General features: G+C 43.8%; 1 protein-coding gene across 1 annotated transcript in view; it reads left to right on the forward strand.

The window, feature by feature from the left end:
- GPR139 (G protein-coupled receptor 139) overlaps positions 1 to 6,284 on the forward strand; it is a gene marked incomplete at both ends in the record, with an annotated part of 33,208 nt that extends 26,924 nt beyond the window's left edge. The window contains one exon of the mRNA XM_084250384.1: positions 5,350 to 6,284. Within this exon, the coding sequence (XP_084106510.1) occupies positions 5,350 to 6,284 (935 nt within the window). The remainder of the gene's footprint in view (positions 1 to 5,349) is intronic.
- Between the last annotated feature and the right edge of the window lie 6,543 nt (positions 6,285 to 12,827).

Raw genomic sequence — 12,827 nt, forward strand, 5'->3', positions numbered from 1 at the left:
CCAATGCCATCTTTTTAATTCCCCTTCCTGCGCTTCAAATCCAGAGTGGCACAGGTAGTGAGGAGGGAGGTGACAGTCTCTAAGTGACAATGCCCATCACAGAATCCAGTCTCTGATGACCTAAACTAGGACATGAAGGACTTCTTGCCTGGGAGGCTTAGAAATTTGCCTTTCCTAAAACTCCTTCCTTGGGACCCCTCCCAAGAGCAGCCAAAATAATCACTCACAATGTCGAGGGTCCTTGTGTATCTGCAGGACAAGAGGACTGACTTCTGAAGACAAGGCTAGAGAATGTGAAGCAAGAAGGATGCATGTAGATCGCCGAGGATGGGGGCCGAGGGGGTGAGTGGCTCTCACTTTGGCAATTCACAGGAACATAATTTTGGATTCAGAGAACAAGGATTTGCAGAAGGTCACCCCAGGAAGTTAAACAGCCCAGATAAGCAATTCTCTGTCCCATCCTTAGGAACGGTGAGGACCAAGCAACTATGGTGTCTGTGTCCTTCTGCACACAACTGTCATCACAATCAAAAAGTTATACAAGGGGAGCTCCAAGGCGAGCGCTTCTTCCAAATGTTCTTCGATGTTTTAGAAAGAAGGGGAGGAGGGAGCAGAGTGAGGAGAGTGTATTAAATGCTCTAAACCAGCATTTCTTCTTTGGGGAATTTATTCTACGAAAGCATACAAAGATACTTATGAAGCTCTGTCGTGGCCAAAAGTGACAAAATTAAGCAATGACCCATCATAGGTGAGTATTTCATGAGCATTATTGATACAGGGAGAAAAGTCCATGATTTCCTCCTAATTTAAAAAAAAAATCAACTTGCACAAAGTATTATTGTATGATCTCATTTTGCAGTGATGGTTGTAATTATCTAATATATTACTAATTATGCTTATAATTATAGGCATATAAACACCCTGGAGCTATAAACACCCTGGAGCTAACTAAAATCATCTGTTCGAGTTATCTGTGGCAGCTAGCAAACCACCCCATAAACTTAGAGGCTGACAGCAGCTTAGGTTCATCATGGTCCTGGGTCTCAGCTGGGGGGTTCTGGCTCGAGTCTCAGGCAGTTACAGTTGGGGGGTGGCGCTAGACTGCAGTCACTTGGGGGTTCCATTGGGGTGGACGTGGCTCACTTGCTTGGCTCATGGCGGATGTTGGATGTTTGCTACGATCTTGCCAGGGTCTCTGTACGTGGCCTCTCCAGGTGGCTTGAACTTCTTCCAGCTGCGTTCCAAGAGGGAGCATCCCAGGAGCAAGTTTTCAAAAGGGAAACTCCTGCCTAGTCTATTGGTCAAAAGTAAGTCACAGGTCCAGCTCTGGGGACAAGACGACCCAGAAGCAAGGATCCCGGACAGGGGCCCATTGGGAGCCAGCTGTGATCTAGATACTTCCTAAATTTTTAATGTAGTAATTACATGTTTAAACTCAGGAGACAAAAAAAAAAAAAAAAAAAAAAAAAAACCTGCTGGAAGGTCCTGGCTCATCACTTGCTAGCTATGTGATTGCAAAGAAGTGACTCAACCTCTCTGAGCCTCTGCTCTCAAATAAGCAAGCTCATAGGGTGGTTGTGAAGATCAAGTGCCCCATTTATAGTGAATGTTCACTAAAAGTCATCTAATAATAATATTATTAGATGCTGATAAAATGATTCATTTTTTACAAGTGAGTTTTACTTTTGTAATTGACAAAGTAATTGTCAAAGCCCCCAAAAAGGAAGCGTAGCAGAACTTAGAGATGTAAACTCAGACCTCCCAGCCAATGCTCTGTTCCGGTCGCCTTCCAGCTCACCCTGCAAGGCAGCTGCAGGGGCCTCTTGGTCTGCACAGACACAGAGGATACCTCGGGAACTCCTTGACCTCTTCCCCCTGTACCCCAAGACCTCACCATCCAACCTGTGCTGGTCTTTCAGCCACTCCCCAAATCCTCTCAAGTTTGATCACAAGAAGACACAAAATGCAGGAAATGAGTTCCCTGAGAATACAGCCTAGAAGCTTTGCAATCACAAAACATGGGCTTTATGTTACCAGGAGTTCAAACCCGCCCAACAACAGCACTGAGAAATGTCTTCAGAAGCGTCGACATTTCGATGGCGAAGTTCATTGGGGCTTGCTTGGATGGGTCTCCAAAGAGCAGGTTCTTGGGCCAGCTAGATTGAAAGGAAAACTGAGAAATGGGAATTTCAGAGTGTGATGACTTGGTTTTTTGTTTATTCACCCACAATAAACACACACAGACCTTGTCAACCAACACCACTCTTTGTCTTCAGAGAAAAATGCACCGCCATGGAAATGAAGGGACTTTTTGATGCAGAGAAATATAGCAAATGTCAAACCTTCAAGTCAAAAACTCTAGCTTCCCCTTGCTTTTTCAGAAAATCAATACACTGACTTGGCTCCAGTCCTCTCTGGGTCTCTGGCTCACACACCTCTCTCATCACAGGGATCCCCCAAATGTTCTTGGTGCTGCCTTGAGGAAAGATCTATCCATACCAAAGAAAGGGGAGACTCGGTGTCTGCGGGGTCGTTTCTCGGGAGAGGCAATTACTAGGAACTTGAGGAAATGTCAGATATGAATACCTAGCAATTTCCTTTGCCATTGATGACTTGCCTGCCTTAAAGCATTAATTAGATGGGGCTGGAATATTTTTAAAGAATTTGGATATGGAGAATTTTTAGCACTACACTATATGCAGTTCACCTGGGGAGTAAGAGCCCATGCTGAAGAGTCATTCTCTACAGAATACTTAGAATAGTTTTTCTGAGGAGACCCGGGCATTTATCCATTCCTGCCTCCTAATAGGCTGGGGGAAGGGTGGGGGAGGGAGAGACTGTGGGTGTTATTTAATGAATAGACAAAAGAAGTTCTGAGAAACGACGACAATTCAGGGGCAACCTAGGGAACCACTGAGAATGCTTTCATCCAGCTGAGAATGCTTTCCAATGGTGAAAGATAAATCAAACAGAACTTAATATGCTGGAAAGTCAGAGAGAGCTAGGGTAGCCTTCTGGCTCGCCCACTTACTCAGTATGTGACTTTGAGTAAAACCTCAAAATCTAAGCCTCAGTTTCCTCCTCTAGAGATCACAGAACTGACAAGAGCCTTCTCTCAGTTCCATGAATACCAAGCTCGTTCTACCCCAGGGCCTTTGCACTGCCATTGCTGCTGCTGAGAATTCTCTTCCCACAGATCTTTTCCTGGAGATCTTGTCCTCAAATGAACTCAGATGTCACTTTTCAAAGTTAAAACAACCACCATCTCTGTCAATTTGCCTCACCCCTTCGTTTTATTCTGTATAGTATCCCTGCCCTAAGGTTCTTTTGTGCTTATTTATTGTCAGTCTTCTCCACTGAATTATGAACCTTGTGATAATGGAATTTGTCACTCTGTTTATCCTGCATCTCCAGCACCTCATCCAGTGCCTGGCATGTAGGCATTACTATTTGTTGAGTAAATGGACTCATCCAACAGCTGACATTCATTGAGAACTGACCCCAAGCCACAGGCCCTCTTCTAACCACTTCATAAAAATGTTCATTGAACATTCAGAACAACCTTATGAGCTGATGTTCTTATTGACCATTTTATTAAAAAGGAAACTGAGGAACAGAGGAATTGAATAAATTTGCCCAGAATCAAAGGGTGACTCAAGAGTGCAGCCAGGACAGAACACCAAGCAGCCTCAGACTTCAGGCCCGTATCACTGAGCGCGATGCTCCCAGCTCCATGGGAAGGCGTCTGACCTGGTGGTGCAACAACAGTTCCGTGAAGCTCTGGCTCTGTGTGATTAGGTCAAAGTGGCCAGACTTGACCCACATCCTCCTCCAAAGCCTTTGGCTTCACTCTAGAGCTGGTCGCCAGCCCCACTTTCATCACTGTGTTTTCACTTATCTCTTTAATACCCGGCCACCCACATGTTGTTTGAGTGGAAACTGTCTGCAACATCAATTTGGTCCACCCTGGGTTCCTCAGAAATACAATATTGAGTGAAAAAAAAAAAAGCAGGATGTAGACAGCAGGTTCAGGAGCAAAGGAAGCCAGACAGAGCACTCAAACCTGGCCTTGAAGGCCGGCACTGAGCTGCCTCCGGAGAAAGACGAGGGAAGGGATGGATGGGAATCGAGCAATTTCAAAGCAATTTCAAAGAGACTTCAGTCAGATCTTACTGTCCTCCCTTTTTTAAGGAGCACTGTAGCCAATAATGGCCGGATTTTAAAATGTGTTTAATCAGAGTGATGACTGTACCAGGTGTGCACAAGACATGTTTACATGGAAACTATTACACTGTTGTGTTTTTAAAGGCTGGAGAGAAAGTGACAGAGGCAGAATGCCCTTGCCACTGAACTTCAGATAAGGACATAAGCTCTCTGAGACCCTCGTTAGCCAAGTAGGATTTAAAATGCTCAAATTTCAGGGTTGACTGAGACAATTAATGAGAATACATGTGTAGAGGGACTTCCAGGTATTATCCAGTGGAAAATCAGTTTAGAGTGAGTCCCTAATGACTTTTCAGATGTGTCTTCTTCAGACAGACACTGGTTTTAACGACTCACCAAAATGATGTGGAAACATTTGCAAAACAAATCCCGCCCCAAGAAAAATAACGTATCGCTACTATCTGCTCAAGAACTACACATCCCCGTGTGATGTAGACACAGACAAGCACAGACAACAGGGTCACTGTGATTGCCCTGAGGGGCCCTTGGGTGGTCAGAGAACAAGAGCAGAAAGGAAATCTACTTTGCTATTATTTGTAATTAGGTGCCATGTCTCTAGATGGCCTCCTCTAAAAATAAATATAACTTCTTTTAAAATTAACTGAAGGTCATGCTCTTCTCCCTTCCTTCACTTCTAAATCCACTTAAAAAGGAAAGGTCCTAAAACACAACTTCTAAAAAGGTTTTTAAGAGGTCCTCTAGTTAGTGTCCTGCATGAACCGGGAAGCAGGAAAAACCATCCCAGGACCATATTCTAGACAAAAGCAGCAGCATGTGATCTGGGATTAGGGGATCTAGGCTTGGTTGCTGTCACCATGACTGTCTGTGTGCTTCCACGTGAGTTCCTTGAGCTCTGTGAGCCCCGTTTCATTTCTGAAGAGAGGATGATGCCAACACTATGTCCCATGACTATGGGGGGGGGAAATAAATGACAAGATGCACATTAAGCTTTGTCAAAATAGCATCCAGATGTTTGTATGAGATGCACTTGTAGCGCCAAGATTGCTCCTCAAAAGTACTGCTTCCACCCCTTGCTGTCCATCTGAGTACCCCATGAACACCTACCCTCATCGCCAATAAAGGCACCCTGCTGTAGAGATAAACCAGATTCTCTTCTTTCCACAGCAAATATCCTGACAGTGATCATCCTCTCTCAGCTGGTAGCTAGAAGGCAGAAGTCCTCCTACAACTATCTCCTGGCCCTCGCCGCTGCTGACATTCTAGTCCTCTTCTTCATCGTGTTCGTGGACTTCCTACTGGAAGATTTCATCTTGAATATGCAGATTCCTCAGGTGCCCAACAAGATCATAGAAGTGCTGGAATTCTCATCCATCCACACCTCCATTTGGATTACTGTTCCATTAACCATCGACCGGTACATTGCAGTCTGCCACCCACTCAAGTACCACACGGTCTCCTACCCAGCCCGCACCAGGAAAGTCATCGTGAGTGTCTATGTCACCTGCTTCCTGACCAGCATCCCTTACTACTGGTGGCCCAACATCTGGACTGAGGATTACAGCAGCACCTCCATACATCACGTGCTTATCTGGATTCACTGCTTCACGGTGTACTTGGTGCCCTGCTCCATCTTCTTCATTTTGAACTCAATCATCGTGTACAAGCTCAGGAGGAAGAGTAATTTCCGCCTCCGTGGTTACTCCACAGGGAAAACCACTGCCATCTTGTTCACCATTACCTCCATCTTTGCTACCCTCTGGGCCCCCCGCATCATCATGATCCTCTACCACCTCTATGGGGCGCCCATCCAGAACCGCTGGCTAGTGCACATCTTGTCCGACATTGCCAACATGCTGGCCCTTCTGAACACAGCCATCAATTTCTTCCTCTACTGTTTCATCAGCAAGCGGTTCCGCACCATGGCGGCCGCCACCCTCAAGGCCTTCTTCAAGTGCCAGAAACAACCCGTACAGTTCTACACCAACCATAACTTTTCCATAACGAGTAGCCCCTGGATCTCACCAGCCAACTCGCACTGTATCAAGATGCTGGTGTACCAGTACGACAAAAATGGAAAGCCTATAAAAGTCTCCCCGTGACCCCATAGCTTTGGCACCTAGTGCCCCTGAGTGATCCATTTCCAGATGGGAGGTGGCCCATCCTGTGGCTGAACAGCTCTCCTTAAGAGTGCTCACCTGACTTCCTGTCTCCACAGACTGAGCAACTCTCAGACTGGTCGATGAGAAAAGATGCAAGAGAAGAATAAAAAGCATGAATCGTGTCTTCACTTATGCATTTATTTTCACCAAGTCACACCGGCCGCCAAAGCTCCTACTGGTTTGAAAATGCCGTTGGAGGCTGCACCACCATCCTATGGCCAGGAAGGACACACAGTAGAGAAATAGTCTATGGTGTGGCCTTGGCACCTTTCGTCGTCCCTGGGAACCGCTCATTTATGTGACACACCAAGCCACAGTAGCACGTAGCTGAGCCCACACTCTTCTTCCAAGAGCTGAGGTCATTCATCGCTTCTCTGTGCTGTCCCCAGCAGCTGACACTGCTAACCAGTTTGGGAATTTTCCAAGGTGCCCTTGGTCATGGCACCTTTAGACATCGAATGGCCCTGTGGGGACAGAGGAGATTGCATCCCATCCAAACTTTGACCAGAGCTTCTGCAGAAAGGTTCCAAACCAACATAACCATGACCCTCAGACCTGGAGTCTAAGAGGCAGTCTCTGTCATTTATGTATAGATTTTAATCTATCTCCTCCACAACAAAGACCCTGCCTGGTGCATGGGAGGAATGGAGGAATTCTTGAGCCCAGAAAAACAAAAAAATAAGCCCACTCTTGCCATTGTTTCAACCCATCCTCATGTCAGCTGTGTACGATCCCTTTACTCAAATGAGCTTCTTGTTGCGGTGCACTTGCGCTTCCTAGGGAAGCCTTTGCCGTGGTGAATTGCCAACCCTGCCTCCTTGCTTGCTGAAACCCTCACCGATTTGTTTTATTTGAGGTGACTTCCAAGCTGGATTTAATTCATGAGGGTCAGGAACTGTGGCTCTTCAGGTGTGAAAGGAGATGTTTGCAGCTCTGCGCCCCCAGTCCAGCTGGCATTGCCCTTCAGCCACAAATGCAGACACAATTAACAGGGAAAGGTGCCCATGTCTGCTTGTCTGCCCTTTGATGCTCATGGCTCAGAGAGTGGTGCCAGTTTTCCATGAAGCTATTTTACCCAGATCCTTTGAAAAATGGTAAAATAAGAATTTATTTGTCCTCTTCTTGCCTGTTCAAGCCAAGAATAGTACTAGGGTGCGATTAGCAGGGGCTTCCCCGGAAACTGACACTCATAACACTCACCTGATTCTATCAGACTTCCGAGGACCCAGTGTTTTAAAAGGGAAACCCACACTGGAGTTCCTCTGAGCCCTTTTTTTTTTTAAAAAAAAAAAAAAAAAAAAAAAAACCTTTTCTCCCAGATCCCCTGTATTTGAAGTTATCCCCATTCTGGAAGAAATCTCCCAACATGACGACTCTAGCATTGGCTGATATTTTTGATGACCAAGCCAAAAGCAGACAATCCACCCACATCACTTGTCTTCTCGGTCTAGATTTTCACTGCATTTTTGGCCCTAAAGGGGAAGACGTGTCTAATCTTTTTGAGGGAATTTGCAGTAAATGAGTGAGTTTAGAAAAGGCCCAAATGTAACACAATCCCTAAACTTCAGCCATCGCCCTCATTGCTAACTCAATATAATTTTAGGTCATCTTAGTCCCGATGATCCTAATTCCTACCCTTTTTAGGTGATTGCCGTAGTGTCTCATATTACCCAAAGATTAAAATCTAAAGTCAGTGCAACAACAACAACAAAATCCAGCAGAGCCAAATCACCACTGCAAAGTCCTCAGGAAGGAGTGTTGAGACCATATTCTATCCTTAAAAAAAAAAAACTAACACTACTGTTTTTCTCCAGCACTGAAGAGGTTGCTATGTCTTGGGTTGAGGACAAGACAGATTTGCCTGCTTTAGGGGACCCACCATATGAGTGGCAGTGGTACAGCAAGTTGCCTCCACTCACTTAGGTGCATGGAAGTTGATTGACCGAGGGACCAGCAGACTCACATCTCCCCATGACATGTGTCCCCAGGGCACATGCACAGAGAGTGGAATGGTGGGCAGGTCCCCCCACCTTCCTTGGATTGTCGTTCTCTCTGTTTCTTTTCTGCCAAGCACGTGCAGTTGAATACATGTTCATTCAATGTGTGTACGATGTGATTCCACCACACCCCCTTATGAATGAACATTGACCAAAGGCTACCTACACCGAATATATAGATATATATATATTTATTTATTTATTTATTTTCTAAATGCATAGCTCTTCAAAATGCTAGTTTGAGCTATACATGAATGAGTCACAGTGCAATATCAATAAAGATTAAGCAATTCCTTCGTGCGAATGTAAGATGGAAAATACGGAGTGGATTCCAGTGGTCTCTGCTCCACGTTTTTAATGGTGATGTCAAAGTTGTTTAAAAAGAAAAACTGGGTGTGTGTTTGAAATGTTTTCCTCATACACTCATTTATAGTTTCTCTTAAAAACAGTGGCTACCCACGTGGTATTTTTGACCTCGTTTCCTTCTGAGTGCATTTTCTATTTTGACAAATAGTTTTTAAAAGAGGTCTGATACTTGAAGGCGTTCCAATGAATTGTTATCTTCTGGTGAAAATGTACATGAATGCCCTTGGGTTAGGTCCATACATATCTCCTAACCTTTTCAGAGTTTATTTCAGATAATCTAAAGACTTTTAATTTATTATTATTTATAGTAATAACCGTGGACATAATAATTTTTTTAAGAAGATTCCAGTTTTTTCCTTTCAGGCCAGTTTTGGAAATAAAGCCTTGACTTTGGAAGTCGGTCATGTCAACAGCTGCTGGTGGTGGTGCCTCAGCCATCACCTTGTCTAGGCTTTTGTGATGCCTCTTTCAAAGACCGTTCACTCGTACTTCTCTTGTGTGATTGTGTCCTTGGCTGAGCATGCAGTGATGTTACACCTGTACACGCTGTGTCTTTTATCGAAAAACTCAAGGACTGAACATTCTCGTGGGAAAGACAGTGAGGATGACAACAAACCAGAAAAAGACCGACCGTGGAAAGGCATGAATTTCCATTTTGCAAACAGTCTGCGACTGGAAAAGGGTTACTTTGCACTGCTATTGCCCACCTCCTGGTCCAGCCTAGAGGTCCTATCTGAAGTGCATAAAAGACTCTAATGTTGGCTATTCCAGTTCAAAGAATGGAATAGAATGTTACCATAGAAAATTAGTAAATGTTCATATTTTCTTAATTAGATACTATATTGTGTTTGGACTTGTTTGTATTATAATAAATTCTAATATGGTGCACACTTGGCGTTTGGTGTTTACATATAGGTTCATGCAATCACAGAGCTCTTGATGGAAAATTTTAAAATGAGTATCTCACTTATAATTTTTGTTGATGCTAAAATGGTGAGATCTGAGTCCCACCTGTCTCCTCGTCAATCAGATGTATTCCAGAACTTAAGACCACGAAACTCTGTTTCCTATCATGAGAAATTAGGTAACTTACTGGGTATAAACCTGAATTCCCTCCAGATCACGTCCTCTGTACATCTTTGAGAAAGTGACAGCTGTATGGGGAAATCTAACATAAAAGCTTGGACTCGCATATCAGCCACAGACTCACCTCCCAACTCTGTATTTACAAGAGGTGTGACCTTGAATAAGTCTTGGAAGACCTCTGAGTAACTGTCCTCCTGTAGAAAATGATATGAAAGTTAATTTGTTTGCAGTTGCCTGAAAGGTGAGTAAAAGCTTTTAGGACCAGTAAGCCAAGGTTTGGAGTCAGTCATTAGGGGCTATAACTTTGCACACTGCCACTCTCTATGTGGCCTTGGGCGATGTTGACAACTTTCAATTTCTTCTCCATAAACTGGGGCTCAGAGGAGTTCCAATATGTACCTTATGGAGTGGTTGCTAATAGCAGGAATTTAAAAGGGCCTCTGGTTGTACATTTTTCACAGACGAGGATGCCAGACCCAAAGAGGTGAATGATTGAATGATCACATCCAGAGTAGAGCCCAGGTCACCAAACACTTCTTTCCACTCTGCATCACTGCCTTCTCTGCAAGATTCTGACTCACCACTCTCCACCATTAAAGAGCACATTATAGTTGTGTCCTTTTTGGAGTTCGGTATATACTGCATAGTTTTCCAAGTCTTCAATCAAACCCAGGTCATCCAAGCATGAGCTCTATTATAACAGCATCATAATTAAAACACTTGGTCTGACCTATCCCTGTGAGGTAGGATTTTTTTAAGTGACTCTATCTGGAATCCTAACCACAGCTCTCAAACTAGGTATGCATTTCCCACACAAACCACCATCAGTTCTGACAGCTACCCGCAAACTATTGTCACAATCTATCTTTGCATCACATTGGAGAATGAAATTAAACTTACAAGCTAAGAAGGAAGTAGACACATGCAAAGAATTGGCTGAGAACTTCGCAAACAAGCTATTAGGCATGGCCACAGCGTCCTCATTAATTTTGTTCACCAACGCAGGGAGGAAGGATAAAAGTGAATTGATGGAGGTTGAACTGTTAAATAATAATCCTTTTATTAGTGTACTCAGCTTAAATGTGGTGGCTCAGCCTCTACGAGAGTGTGCAATTAATCCACATACTTGCCAGACACAACAAGGGGGATCAGAAGCTCTTGTCTACTGGTAAATAGACACTGTGAATTTCCTGGGCTTATTGGGAGACTGTGTCACTGTCGTGCCAGAAAAGGAAAACTTTTCTGATTAAAAAGGAGCAAAAACAGGGGGCCTCCCTGGTGGCCCAAGGGGTTAAGCACTGCACTATGAAGCAATCAGCAGCCTCTGCAGCATGAGTTCCATCCCCGGCCGGCCAGGGAGCAACCCACATGGCGAGGCAGACCTCTCCTGTTAATTAAAAAAAAAAAAAAAAAAAAGGAGCAAAAACAGGGCCACAGGGGAGAGCGATGCCTCCTCATCTGCTCTGTGAATCTCTGTTACCTAGTGAATGGCAGTAACATAATATTTCTCTCCGCCAGAGATAGAAGAAGACAATGTGAGATGTAAACTGCAGTATGAAGGATCCAGATCAAACCTCAAGAAGAAATATTCATCGTGGTGTATATTAACTCCACAAATAGTTTTTCAAGGGAGTTTTTAGAATGTGTTTCTCTGGCTGTATTTCCAACATATCAGCCGCAGTCTGGGAGGGAAGCAGATCTCACTCAGATGGTCTCAATGAAAACACTTTAAGGAAGGCAGTTGGTTTAAAGAGCCAGCACCTAAGCTGGAGAAAGACCAAGAGTTGAAATCAGTGTGTGAAAGCATCGTAAAACGGCACTGAAAATATGATTGAGGATTGTGCAGGAACATTGTCTTAGGTGCTAGTAAAATGTCGGAGCAAGATTAAGGAACAAACAAGAGTCATTGAGACACTTAGGAACTAGAAATAATAGGAAACTTAGCTAGGTAACAAATAATAGTAAGTAACTGGGGTCAGGCAAAAACATTAGCTAAATCAGGGAGTTAGGCAGCTGTGGAACTGGAACCCAAATTAAAAGGCGAAGGCTAGACAATGAGGTGTCCAGCCAGAGGATCCGTAACTAAAAAGGCTTTGAAAGGGGGGTGACCTGAGTGCTCGTGGAACGAATTTAAGACTAGCATTGCTGAAGCATAGAAATCCAGGGGAAAGTGGACTAGAACAAAGCAGGTGGGGGTGGGCACAAGCAAAATCAGGTACAGCGATGAGAGCCTGGGGGTGGGGAATTTGTTAGGAATCCACTGGGGGAGTTTTAAGTGAGAAATTGATGTGATCTTATTACCTCAATTATCACAACTGTTGAAGGAGGTTGTTTTTTTTTTCTTATTTCTACTTCTATTACAGTCATTTTTATTTATTCATTTATTTAAATTTTCTTTTTATATTCCCCATACAATTACAACCCCCTTATTTTGACCCCAAGCCCTCCTTTCTCCGCCCCCCACCCCCCATAGAGTATCTCTGGTTCATAGTTGTTTGTTGATTTTGATATTTTCTTTCTTATAGTTATTCTTTTTCCTGGTTCCTTATTTAAGTTTTCTAGATTCCTGCTATGAGTTAGACCATCTGGTATTTTTCTTTTTCTTTCTGGCTTATTTCGCTGAGCATGACCGAAGGAGATTGTTGTTATCTCCATTTTTGAGATGTAAATACTGAGTCCTACAGGGAATAAATTAAGCGCACTCAAGGTCACAGCAAGTAATTTATGATTTGGTATTTAAGCCCAGTCCTGTTTGGTTCCAAGAGCTACTTCACCGGGCACCCTTGACATGTTTTTCTTGGCATTCAACACTCTCCTAAATTAGCAGCTTGTTCCCGCTAGTTTCTGCATCGTCCAAGGTTGCTATTTAGGCTAAAGCCATCCTCTAATTCCCTTAATGAGGAGTCAGAAAACATCAAGGGATAATATCATGGGTTCTATTTCATGGCTGATGAAATCTGGCAGAGTGGAGGATCCACCACAAAGACTGTAGATTAAATAATACAGACTACTGGCAGGTAAGACAAAGAGTTAT

The sequence above is a fragment of the Talpa europaea genome, assembly GCF_964194135.1.
Source record: "Talpa europaea genome assembly, chromosome: 12".
NCBI classification, from domain to species: domain Eukaryota; kingdom Metazoa; phylum Chordata; class Mammalia; order Eulipotyphla; family Talpidae; genus Talpa; species Talpa europaea.